The 13,573-nt window shown below is 36.1% G+C and overlaps 1 protein-coding gene across 6 annotated transcripts in view; it reads left to right on the top strand.

The window, feature by feature from the left end:
• PPP1R12B (protein phosphatase 1 regulatory subunit 12B) overlaps positions 1-13,573 on the top strand; it is a gene marked incomplete at both ends in the record, with an annotated part of 173,196 nt that overhangs the window by 35,182 nt on the left and 124,441 nt on the right. For all 6 annotated transcript variants that reach the window (XM_084246413.1, XM_084246412.1, XM_084246409.1 and 3 more), the window contains 2 exons: positions 5,336-5,466; positions 10,478-10,596. In XM_084246413.1, coding sequence (XP_084102539.1) covers positions 5,336-5,466; positions 10,478-10,596 — 250 coding nt within the window. The remainder of the gene's footprint in view (positions 1-5,335; positions 5,467-10,477; positions 10,597-13,573) is intronic.

The following is a 13,573-nucleotide window of genomic DNA, read 5'->3' as shown; positions in this document are numbered from 1 at the left end:
TTTATCTGTGAACAAATAGCCTAGGGTCTCTGCCCTGTGGAATTTATATTCTGTCTTTTCTAACAATGACTCGAGAAATTCATATAGTTGATTTAGGGAATTAGTATCCGGCTAATAAATATTGTGCAAAAGAAAACATGCTCTTTTCTGTTGTCTTCAGGTTTTGAAGGTTTTAGAATAAAGTTGAAAATCCATAACTTTGAGGATTATATGCATTGTAAATTGTATGTATTTTGAGTTATAGAGGTCATATTATAAATTGTTACATCAATTTTGTTGTATCAATTAAAGGACAGACTAGTAAAAAGTATACAGCAGGGATATATTACAAACCTCTTCATCTCCCAGTACTTTGGCCTGCATGATTTGTTGAAGTCCAGACAAGTGTGGACTAAACCATCCAAATGAGTGGGCATTGTGTTGCACGATGCCCAGCTTCCAGTGTGCCATCTACCTTGGCATCTAGAAGTGCATTTGTGGGAAAGAGAATTGTTCTGAGGCCAGTGCAGGTAGTTTGAACAGTTCTGAGACCAGCAGTAAGGTCAGCATTTGGAGCCAGCAGCACTTGGTGGCGGTGACAGTTGCAGACTATTTTGGGAGTGGAGGAGGCTTTGTTTTGTAAGGCCTTCTCTGTGCTCCCAGGGTTAACTCTGGTACTGCTCAACCATCAGCCACTTTTGCCTTTGATATAGAGAACAATGTTAGGTACAGTAGAGTGATCACAGTGCTCTTTTCCCATTTATTGATAAAATCAAGTAGTTTTCCTTGGAGATACCTTGTCACTGCCAGGAAAATGTGACGTGCTGATGTTAGGAAGCTTTAAATTATTACCTGCAATTTTTCTAAATAGCTCTTTGGACTAACAATTAAATAATATATCCTTTTCTTAAGGAGCTGAGAATAAGTTTTACCTTGGTAATATTCTATGTGTTGCAGGAATGCAAAAACAGAGGGAAATGGGCATAAGCCACAGCAGAAGGAATTTGGGTTAAATATAAGGAAGAATTTCCCACTGATATCATGGGTAACACCAGAAATTTGTTTAACAGCTTTGCCTGTTCAAGGAAAGGAAAGATGCATTTATCTGGAAGGTTCTATATAGCTCTGTGTAAAGGCATAGTGTTGGAGCCCATGGCCCTGGACAGGTTTATAAATGGGTGAATCTGCTCATCGACCATGCTTCAGTTGTGAATGAGTCAGCAGCACAGCTGCAGATGGAGTGGGCAGAAGGGCATCTAAATTTAGTCGCTATTACTTGAGAAGGTTTTCAGGGACTGTTCGTCTCTCCCCCATGACTTTAGTCCTATTCCTTCTGGAAGAAAAACAAGAAAAAAAGAAGGAAGAATTGTCACTCCAGGATATTTTTTGAGAGTGAGTGTCCTACAACTCTGTTGACTGTTTTCCCCAAGTCTGATTCTCATTCAGCTTCACTGTGTAAATACTGCTTTATTCTCATAGCTCCTGACCTTGGAAACCCACAGGATCATGGACATCAGAATTCAGACTTACTACACAAACTCCAAAATCTTGCTAGTTTAAAGACATTTTAACCAAACTGCCTTCCTCCTATCATTCTGCAGTTGGGGGCGGACAGTGATGGGTGAGGAGTAAGTACAGTTTGTGCTTTTTCTTGGGGAAGTTGCTATTTGTTAAATTATTGACTTAAAAACAACAATATCAGGCACTATTCCACTGGTTTATCTCCTTCCATCCTCACAAAACTGTACAGGATAGTTGGTATTCCCATGCTACAGACCATACACCAATACTAGATTAGAGACTTCTCTATAAATTACATGCATTGGCAGGTATGCAAGCCCAAGTCTGTCTGACTCCAAAACAGGTGCTTTTTAACAATACACTGTCCTTCACCTGGTAGAAAATGGGAAATAATTTAACTGTTGACCTATTTTATTTTCTCTGAGATGATTCTTTGGAGACTGAAGATCTGCCAAATTATATTGTACATTAGGCCAGCTTTTGTTGTTATTCTTACAATGTCATTCTCAGGGATATAAGTTGGGATAGGGTGAAGGACATTAAGAAAAGAAGGGGAGAGAAAGAACAGAGGAGGAAAGAGAAAAGATATTTTCTCCCATTTGATACCTGGACTAGCTGGACTTATTTTAGGCCCTCTGGAATTTGGCTGCTATCATCTTCAAAGGGCAAAGAATGATCTTGAAAACTTTGGCTTCCAAAAGTCTGCCTCATGGTGGTGTAGCTGTTGGAGCAAAGTTTTTAGACTCTTCTTTTAGAGCCAAAGAAATTTTGCAATAATGTAAGAAGTAGTTGACCAAGCTGTTCTGGTCAGCACAGTTAAGATGGCACATTTGACCTTCTTGATACAGTAGTTTAGTATTTATTATTAGTTAGTCAAAGGGTGTACCTAACCTCTAAAACACTTTCTTCTCCTTGGACTTGAGTACCATTTTGAAAAGTACCCCTTCCATCTTTCACTTAGAAGTTTTTATTAATACTTTTTAATAAGGTGTTAAGTTGACTAAACCTTGTCCTGTGGGATTGCAGACTGGTATATGATATCTGACAGATTTTGTGATAAACATAATTATGAATTATTTTAAAATATTATGAATATTACTGACATGCTTTATGGAGTGAAGAGTATATGGAGAATGCTTGTAGAAATTCACGAACCTAAGAAAACGTCATAGACCGTAATTTTAGGAACTGCTTGTTGAAGAAGAGACCAGTATGAATGCTAATGAATCTCAAGTCATCTGACTTGGAAAGGTCAGCTTGAAGGAATACATTATATGGCATCAAGTCAAATCTAGGCTGGTATGTTTAATCTTAGTAACTGTAAAAAGATTATGGGTGAGAAATGGATGAGGAAAAATTAGCAAAGATGCTTTTTGCAACCATGGATACCTAATTAAATTTTTATTTAAAATGGGTTAACATTTTTCCATCCATCCTCAGCTTCTAGGCAGGATTGGCATGAGGTTATCTTTGGAGGAAATTCCCATAATTTCTCTTGGTAAAATATGTACTAGTTAGGATCCAAAGTTCCTACTTGAAGTCTTTCCCCAAGAATCCTTTGCTGTTTAAATAGTTGCCCATTATGGCCATAAAATATTCCTTGGTATGTTTGATTGAAAATAGCAGTTCTCAGACTGTGATTTCATAATTCCCTTATGCTTTAAAAATTTATTCAGTTCTGCAAAGAGCTTTTATTCATATGGACTATTATAGTTGAGAACTTTTAAAAATGTGTTTATTAATTCATTTAGAGTAGCAAAGTCCATTTATATGTTAATATAAATCACATTTTAACAAAAAACAAAAAATAATGAGACGAGTGACTTTGTTTTATATTTTTACAAATCTCTTTTAATGTCTGTGTTTAATCTGTTGTGATATTGTTTCAGTAAATACATATAGGAAAATATGGTCTCAAATAGATAATGTACTTGGAAAAATGAGTATTTTAATTATCTGTTCAATTATGAATATTCTTGGCTACGATACTAAAACTCTAACACATAGTTTCTTAAATGTTAATTGCAATGGAGAATCTGAAAACATGTTAATGGACTGTTCATACTTTGTGAAATAAAATTCAAGGGTTTAACTTGTGCTTTGAATGAATTTTTTAGCCATATAGGATTTTCTGACACCACGCATTTCACTGTTTGGGAAATATATGTGTTCATTGAGTTATGCAGATCTTCCAAATGTTAACATGTTTCATTATACAATATCAACAAATCACATTTATTGATAGTCCACAGATCTATCTCCTCAGAAGAGTGAGTGTTGGGCCACTGTCAAGCAGTTGGTATGGTAGCATATGGTAGTGGACCTGTTCCCCAAAATTTTGATTAAACTTGAATGGTTAAGTTTTATTATTGGCTATAAATACTAGTTGGTTTGTCTGAATAGGCTTACTTTGTTTATTTTCAAGTCTTACTAATCATAACTTGTCAGTTCTTTTACATAAAAACAGCATTCCACAAGAAAAGCAGCTAGTTCATCTCAAAACTCAAACAGGTACAAGTGCTTTTCTTTTCTTTTCTCTTTATTTTTCGTGCTTTTTTTCCCCTTAGAGACAGCCTCATCCTTTGCTGTGCAACAGAAGTTAAGTGCTTTATGCATCCTTCCATTTTGTTGCACATAATATTAAAAACACTTGTAATTAAGAGTTGATATTTAATACAATTGATCATTTTTACTGCTTCATCAAACAATTCACTTCACAGTGAAACTGGCTTTTTGCTTGTTATTTAACTGCAAATGCATGGTTGGGACAAAACATTGAGCCCTAGAAGCTTTGATGCCATTCCCTTGATTCATGCTAAGGCACCAGCAGTTCTACCCATCACACATTTTGGATCATTAGTACAAATGTCACCACAGTGGAAAAGGCAAATAATCTTTTTAATATTGTTACAGAAATCATCTTGATCTGGCTAATTGTTTCTCAGCTTAAGTTTAACTTTTTATTGAAAAGGAGAGAATTAGAAAAGAAGTTTAAAAAGGAGAAGTCTCATTTGTTCCTGAGCCCTGAATTATCCTAACTATTTTGGAACCATCTGAGCCTTGATCATGATTACCTTTATTAACATGGGTTTTTTACCTTCTTCTTATCCAGTAAATATATTAAGACAGTCTTTGCAGATCTCATTGCTGTAGTGACTGTTTCTTTTAGGATTATGGTAGGCCTAAAGCCTTTCAAAAAGTTCATCTGTTTTCTCCTATTTATTGTTGTGATAGGGGCAGTTAAGGACCCCTAGCCACCCATTACTACAAACATTCTCTGCCATATTGTTTTAAGTTATTCAAAAACTCCATAAAAAAAATACATTTCTTTTTTTAGAAATGATCTCATCTTTTCTCACCAAAGCAGGGATTATTTAGCAACCCCAGAATTTTAAAATACAACCACATCCCACTGAAAAAATTAAATTTGACCCTATGTGACAATTTTCTTTTAAAATTCATGAGCCAAAAAAAAAAAATCACATGCAAATCAATGGTTTCTAACATGTCTCCTTTTTAATAATATGACAGTGAAACAGTTCACCCATTGTAGTACCTTACAAATCAGTTTCACAATTCTATGGTACTATAGATAAGATTAAGTATCATTATTCTGTTTTACAGTTGAGATATTGATGCATGGAGACATTCAGGGGCTTGCATAAGATCACAAAGCTTAGAATTCATACTTCAGACACTTTTATCAGTATGCAAAAATAGAAATTAATATATCATTAGAACTACTCTATTGTCAGTGTCCAGAGCGGTGTCTGGAACAGAGTGAAACTCAGTAAGTGCTTATTGAATGAATGAACGAATGGACTTTTCATTTCAGGCCTGTATTGATGAAAATTTGGACATGGTCAAGTTTCTGGTGGAGAACAAAGCCAATGTAAACCAGCAGGATAACGAGGGCTGGACACCCCTTCACGCAGCAGCTTCTTGTGGCTATCTCAACATAGCAGAGTAAGTCTCTGTGGCTTTGGCTTGTTTGTAGAAATAGCCATGTTTTTGCTTCTGCTCTTAAGAATTTGAATTCATAAATTAAAATCTCTCTTACAATTTATAGAGGTATGAGGTTGAATTAGTTTTAAGGAAAAATTTATACTATGTTTTACATATCTGCTAGAACCACAGTTATTTAGATGAAGCTTTTTGTTTGTTACTACTTTCAGGTCATTTGTTGTGATATGCAGAGGTGTCTTCTGTGTGTTGTACTGTCCTGGTTCACTTTTTGAGCAACCATCACTAGGCACATATGTGGGTGGGCCTGGAGATTTTTTTTACAGACTTCTTTATAAACTTGTTTTATTGTTTTTAAAATATCATGCTCAGGGGCCTCCCCTGGTGGCATGGGTGGTTGAGCGCAGTGCTGTGAAGCTGTCCGCAGCCTCTGCAGCGCTGTTTCGATCCCAGCCGGCCGGCAAGGATCCCACATGGTGAGGCAGACCTCTCCTGTCTCGCCCACTGCTCCCCCCAGCAGTGTATTTCGTCAGCCTGCCTGTTCTGTTCCCCACTCTGTCTCTGGTGAATCTTCTCACCCTCCCGCGAATCTGGCCTATACCCCGGTTCTTGTATAAATCAATCAATCAATCAATCTTTAAAAAAAAATAAATAAAATATCGTGCTTAGCACAGATAAAGTTGGAGAATGCCTGGTATTCTAACCATAATACTTACTAGTTAATAGAAGAATGAGCCAAACATATATGAAACAAAGGAAAGGTAGGAATTGGCATATGTTCTAGCAATTAGTTGACTCAGTGGCCACTAACTTCCATGACAACTACTTGTCCCTTCCTTGGACAGAGGAATCCTGACCACATGGTGCCCGGGATGTAGGAGGTACTAAATAAATGCCTATTGAATGAAGGAATCACCAGGGAGGTTATTTTTAAATAGGAAAGAGACTTTGACAGTTGAAATATCTTTAAGACAAAACAATTGAATGTGTTCTAATTAAGGTAAATTTAGATTGGAAAGGTAAATTCCCTAAATAAAATTATGATAGTCTGTGGTCTTTTGGAAATCAGATTGCTTGTTTTAAGATCTTTTTCAATATGGTTAGGGCTCTGTTATATTTCATTTATTTGAGCAAACAGCAGGGAGAATAATGTTGGCACTCCATAGAGGCCTGGGAATGGCTTCCCGCAGAAACTAATTTGTCCAAGTTTCCTGTGGGAGAGCCTGTGTCTCTGGCTTGGTGTTGAGGCAGGGATGTTCAGTGGAGAAGTTAAACAAAGGGACAGTCAGCGCCAGAGAAACATTAGACAGCAGCACTGGTGTTTGACTGGGCTGCTTGTTCTAGAAAGGGGATGGCTGGATTGGCCCCAAAGCCAACAGAAATGGAACAGTGTAGTTTTCTTCACTCTTGGTTCTTTACTCTGTTTTAATTTAGTAAAAGTCAGTCACTTCTTCATCTCCTAGACTGCCCCCTTTTCAGAGTCTCATAGGACAGCTGACTCCCAGCCATCCCCACACATGCCAACATTCTGATGCTCAAAGAGTTAAGATAACTTTCTTAGAGATTTTGATTTTTACTTTAAAAATTTATCTAAGAGACATTTCTAAGAGACATAGCCCCTCATTAAATTGATATTTAATTATTTGTGCAGGTGGCTTGTTTGTAACTTTTGAGCTGCCAAATCTTGCTACATTCAAGGATTTCACTTTTTCCTTTGGAAGGTAACAAGCCGAGCTCATGCTTAGAATTAGGATCACTTCTGTTGGCATTATCCACGAAGTCTCTTTTTTCTCCTTTTGTGAAGCTGGTACAGAGAATGATTGTAAATGTATTTTTATAGTGGTTTCTTTAATTCATCTTTATGGCAAATGCAGTTTCTTTGGAAATAAGTTCAAAATTTAGCAATTTCTTGACCAAATAATTATTCCTTGACTGAAATGAATCTGTGAGAGTTACTATTTCCTCATGCGAATTATAACTAATTTGACCTATGACAGTCAGACCAGGAGAGCCATGATGAGGCCAGAATTTATTGCACGGATGGGGTGGTAAGAGGGCTGGTCTTCGTCAATTCATTTTCATTATGCATATCGTTATTAGACAGACTTTTACTTTGCTGTTGTTTATTTGCAATGTGCAGTGTTGTTTTCTACACAAGGAAAAAGAGCTTATATTGTGTGTTTTGGTTGCTTTACCGTGGGGCCTATGAACTGTGTGTTAGATGATTTGCTCTTGATCATCTTGTCATTTTTCTCTTTATATCATAAAAGTCTTGAACTTTACAGTCTTATTCCCAGTATCATTAGGAACGCTAAATTTCAAGGACGTTGAAATGAGCAAAAGGCAAATTGACTTTCTAGGAAAAAGCCAAGTGTATTCTATTGTGTGTTCTATAATGACTTCTTTGTCTCACACTGGAACTCAGTATGACATATTTTTTAAAAGAGGTTTAGAGAGTATTTTCCCCTTATTTTAACTTGATTCAGGTTTAATCCTAGTTAGCTGAATGGTTTACAATTTTATTACCAATGAATGTTTACCTTTGAAGCAGCCAAAGGGCAGAGCATTTCATTTGGTCTGATAGTTTATTGGGATGCTAATTTATTCTGAGTTTTGGCACACATTTCATTTTCTTTCTTCCTCCCTTAGAACAGTAGCAAAAGACCTCATATCTATGGGTTAGGAAGGGTAGAAAGGCTTTATTTCTAAAGGGCATATTTATTGAGCTAATGAGTATTTCTGAACCTCTGGGCAACTAAAAAGATTCTCAGGAGTAAAGTAGATGTAATATCATAGGTTGACATGTATTCTTTTTCAGATAAAATTGTAAAACTAAAGTTTATGCTTTTTTCCTAAAATTGGTTTAGGTAGGTAGTTTTACTTAGCAATAATCTCTTTCTGATTCATGGCAAGCCAGATTACTTTCTAGAAATGAGTAGTCTTGATCATGAGCCTAAGAACATGTCAGAAAAAGGAAATGCAGGGACCTGTGTACCCAAGTGACATTGTACCTGATCCGTAAGGAATGGGATAGATGTCAGAGCAGAATGATTAAGATGTTTAAGTTATTTCAAGCAATATTTATGGAGTGCCAAGAGAAAAGAGAGTGTCAGATATCATCATAGATGTGATGGCAGTGACAATGGTGAGGAAGACTCAGCTGTCCTCAAGTAGCTCTCAGCTTGGTCAGGAGGTTGCATTATGATACAGTGTATGTCATGACAGAGATCCAGGATTGGAGCTGGGGAGGTGAGAAGGAGAAGGTGGAGTTTAAGGAAGGAGAGGGAAATTCAATTGATGAGAATTAGCAAAGTCTTCATGAGGGCAAAAACATTTTAAGTGAGGCTTAAAAGATATGAAAAGTTTTTAGAAGGGAATGGAGAAGGGAGGGTGTTTCATCCAGTTGGAGCTGCGGACGAGAGCTGGGTGAGAATGGGCTGTTTTGGTGAATAGTAAGTGTTCTTTGTTTGATTAGTGTACAGAGTATAGTTCAAGCCTACAAACTTTCATTGAGTGCTTATGATATATATTATTTGCATTTTGATTTTTCAGGGTGGGAGTGGTGTAGTTGAATGTTCCTTTGGCCTAAAGAAGAGGAAGCAGAAGAGAGGAGCTATTGAATATGTGGAAATGAAGGGGTAATTGATGGAAAACTGGTACTTGATAGAATTAATCAGATAAGTGGAGTTAGCCTTGAATTGAGAAAGTCTGTTTTCCTCTGAAACTATGAGGGAAGGAAGGAGACTACTGAAGATTAGATGAATTATGAATGCTTTTGCATTTTGTATCTGTGGAATTGATCTATAAATTAAAAACATTTATTGAGGCCTTATTATCCCAGGTACTGGCACTAAGAAAGCAAAAAATATGCTATTAATCTAATTTTTTGTTGATTCTATTCTACCAGTTTTTTTAATACAGTGCTCATATGTTGGTTATTTTTTAAAATCTCCTACAGTGTTTGAAATATGGTACCTTAAAAATAAGGGGACCAGCAAATGTTTACTGAATTGAGTGGTTGAAGTTTAATTTGAAGTTTTTCTTTCCCCTTTAAATACTTCTGAGTATTTTGTAGTGCTCCTAGCATTATTGGGATTCTCACTAGCCCAAAAGTAACTTGATCTAGTGAAATGATGAACTAGACTTGAAGTCAAAAGACTGGGGCCAGAACTTCTGCAGTTTGCCACCTGTATGATTTTAAGAAAATGACTCAACATTATGAGCCTCAATTTCTTAAAGTCGGGGTTAACTACTCATATTACCTACTACATAAAATTATCTAAGACCCATTATGTAAATTTATGTGAAAGCACCCTGAAAATAAAAAAAAAAAAAATCATGTAAGTTATTACAATTATCAGACCTTTCTTCTTCAGGACCAAATATTGTATGTGGATATAGAATTAATTTAGAATTTAACTGTTTCTTTAGTGATTTTGTTTTCTCCTAGTGTGTAGATTTCATGTATATGGCTAGTTGAAAAGAGAGTTTTGTGAAGACATAATTTAGGCAGATTTGTATAAATTTTAACTCAAGCTTTATTCTTTTGTTTTCATGTGCCAACACTACTTAAACTCTGATGTGGCACTGGGAAAAATTTCATGAAAATGACTTTTTACACATCTTTTAGGGATCCTCAATCTCAATATTATATGTATAATAAGTTCTTTTGGGAGGCTGTGTTTGAGCTCAGGGATGGTAGGTAAGTTTTAGGACTGAATGCATTCCTTATGGTTTTTAGAAAGTCTCTTGCTATCCCTGGGAGTGAAAGGGTGGCAATTTGAAATATGAGTATGAAAAACACCTTTGTTAGCATTGCTCTTGTCAGGAAATAGAGAAGCTTCCAGTCCTAATTACTAAAGGCTAATAGAGTTAGAAATTCATACACTTTATCTGGGACTATGTTTAAAACTCCCCAAAAGATGCCTTGCTCTACATTGAACCCTGGATGCATGAGTGTAAGTTGATATTAGGCTGGCAGAGATAATGTTGACCCTGGCTTTTGTCTTTACAGGTATTTCATTAACAACGGAGCCAGTGTGGGTATTGTGAATAGTGAAGGTGAAGTTCCTTCTGACCTTGCAGAAGAGCCTGCCATGAAGGACCTTCTTCTGGAGCAAGTGAAAAAGCAAGGTAAACTAAGGGATCGGAGGGGGCAACTCAACATTGCCACTTATGGAAAATAACCCATTGCTGTATAGAACTTTTCATTGCCATATGATAGAAAAGGGTTAGATCTGTGTGCATAGCATTAGCCATCAATTACCAGCTCATGAATCCTCTTGAAAATTCACACAAGAATAGACTAAATGCCAAAAAGAGAACCAGTTCTTTCTTGTATTTGCCGTTCTGAGGTTATATACCCATTGTATGGTTAGGATGTCCTGATTTTGTTTTTGGTGATACAAGTTAGACTGATGAGGAACATGAACATTTCTTACTGTGTGTACATAGTATTGGTTTTGGCTATACATCATAAAATTCGAAGAAGAGATACAGTGTATCTCATGTACACTCACAAATTTGAGTACTGGCCATATTTTGTTTATGATTTTGCATCTTTTCTTTTGATAAGAGCTGAAAGCAGTGCTGGTAAATATATTTATTGCTGGTGAATATATTTATTGTAACTTCTGAAATGATCTTCACCCATATAAACCATGAACATTATTCTGGTAATTTGTTAAGGTAAGAAAGCTAACTTAGAAAAATGAAATTTAAAAATATTTATTTTATATTTTTATTTTTTTATTTTTTAAAGATTTATTTATTTATACAAGAACCGGGGTACAGGCCAGATGTGTTGGAGGGTGAGAGGAGTCACCAGAGACAGAGCGGGGAACAGAACAGGCAGACTGATGAAATACACTGCTGAGGGGAGCAGCAGGTGAGACAGGAGAGATCTGCCTCGTCATGTGGGATTCTCTCTGGCCGACCGGGATCAAACCCATGCTGCAGAGGCTGCAGACTGCTTCACAGTGCGGTGCTCAACCGCCTGTACAATCAAGGAGGCCCTCTTTTGTATTTTTAAAAGAATCCATTTTTGAGAATAGGGCAAGAGTTTCCTCTTGGAGGTCTCTGTGTTCTTTTAATTAAAAAATGCAGATAACTGGATAGATGGTAAAGCTGGTCTTAGGAAATATGCTAGGATCATCACAAAATTTCATATACCTGATCTGTAGTGATTTTTAGTCTTTCTACTAAACTGTGTTGCTCATAATCTGTAGTATTCTAAAGGATTTAGCTCTGGTGGCCTTTCCTGATATGATACTTTAGAACAGTTGGGGCCACCTCTGGTCATGTACATTTGTTTACACATTATCCAAAGCTGTGTTTGTACTTCAATAGCAGAGTTGAGTTGTTGTGACAGATTGAGAGGCCCACAGAGCTGAAAATGTTTACTATCTGGTCTTTTAAAGAAGGTCTGCTCACCCCTACCATATACCTCAAGGAGCTGGAATCAAAAGCAGGGAGGGAAACTAAGTCTAAAGTTAGTGAAAGAAAGGAAACAGCAAAGATTAGAGCAGAAATAAATGAAACAGAGTCTAGAAAAACAATGGAAAATTCTTTTGAAACTAGGAGCTGTTTTTGAAAGATAAATAAAATTAACAAACCTCTAGTTAGACTAAGAAGACTCAAATAAATAAAATCAGTAATGAAGGAGAGATTACAGCTGATACCACAAAAATGCAAAGGGTCAATAGAAACTACTATGAATATTATATGTCAACAAATTGGCTAACATAGAAGAATGGATATGTTCCTGCAAACATATAACCTTTCAAGGCTGAATCAGGAAGAAATAGAAAATCTGAACAGATTAATAACAAGCAAGAAGATTAAATCAGTAAAACAATAAGAAAAATCCAGGATCACATTGTTTCATTGGTGAATTATACCAAATATTCAAAGAATAATTAACAACAATCCTTCTGAAACACTTCCGGAAAATTAAAGAGGAGGGAACATTCCTAAACACTTTGTGCAAGGTTAGAATTACCTGATAAGGACACTAAAAGGACAGATAAGGACACTACAAGAATTACCTTATAGAGCCAATTACTTTTATGAACATAAATAGAAATTTTAGCAAATTTCTATAGATAGAAATATTAGCAAACCCACCCAACAGTAAATTAAAAGGATCATTCACTATGATCAAATGGGATTTATTCTTGAGAAACGAGGGCTTAATATGTATAAATGTGTCATTGTGACACATCACGTTAGTAGAATAAAAGACATCATAGAATCATCTCAGTAAGTGAAGAAAAAGCATTTGACAAAACATAATATCCTCTCATGATAAAGATCCTCAACATATTCAATATAGAATTAATATCCCTCAACCTAATAAAGACTATATATGACAAACACATAGTTAATGTCATACTCGATGGAGGAAACTGAAAGCTTTCCTCTAAGATCAGAAGCAAGAGCAGGTTGCCCATCTCACTACTTTTCCTTCAACATATTAATGAAAGTCCAGCCAGAGCAGTCAGGCAAGAAAAATAAAAGCCATCAAATTTTGAAAGAAGTACAATTCATCTGTTCATAGATGATATGATCTTATATACAGAAAATCCTAAAGATTCTACCAAAAAACTTTTAGAACTAATCAATAGCTTCAATAAAATTGCAGGTGAACAAAAATCAGTACAGGAAGTACTTTGCTTTATTGCTCTTTACAGATGCTGTATTTTTTCTTCTTACAAATTGAAGGTTTGTGGCAACCCTGTGTTGAGCAAGTCTGTCAGTGCCATTTTTCCAACAGCATGTTGGAAACATCACTTTGTGTCTCGATGTCACAGTTTGGTAATTTTCATAGTATTTCATTACTTTTTCATTATTGTATCTATATGGTTTTCAGTAATCAGTGATCAATATAGTGTGTATTCTGACTGATCCACTCACTGGCCATTCCCTGGTCTCTCTCCCTTTCCTCAGGCCTCTCTGAGACACAATATTGAAATCAGGCCAATTAATAACCCTACAGTTGCCTCTAAGTATTCAAGTGAGAGGAAGAGTTGCATGACTCTCAGTTTAAATCAAAAGCTAGAAATGATTAAGCTTGTGAAGAAAGTATATCAAAAGTCAAGGCAGGCCCAAA

Source organism: Talpa europaea, assembly GCF_964194135.1.
Source record: "Talpa europaea genome assembly, chromosome: 10".
Classification (NCBI taxonomy): Eukaryota; Metazoa; Chordata; class Mammalia; order Eulipotyphla; family Talpidae; genus Talpa; species Talpa europaea.
This window is presented reverse-complemented; position numbering and strand designations above follow the sequence as displayed.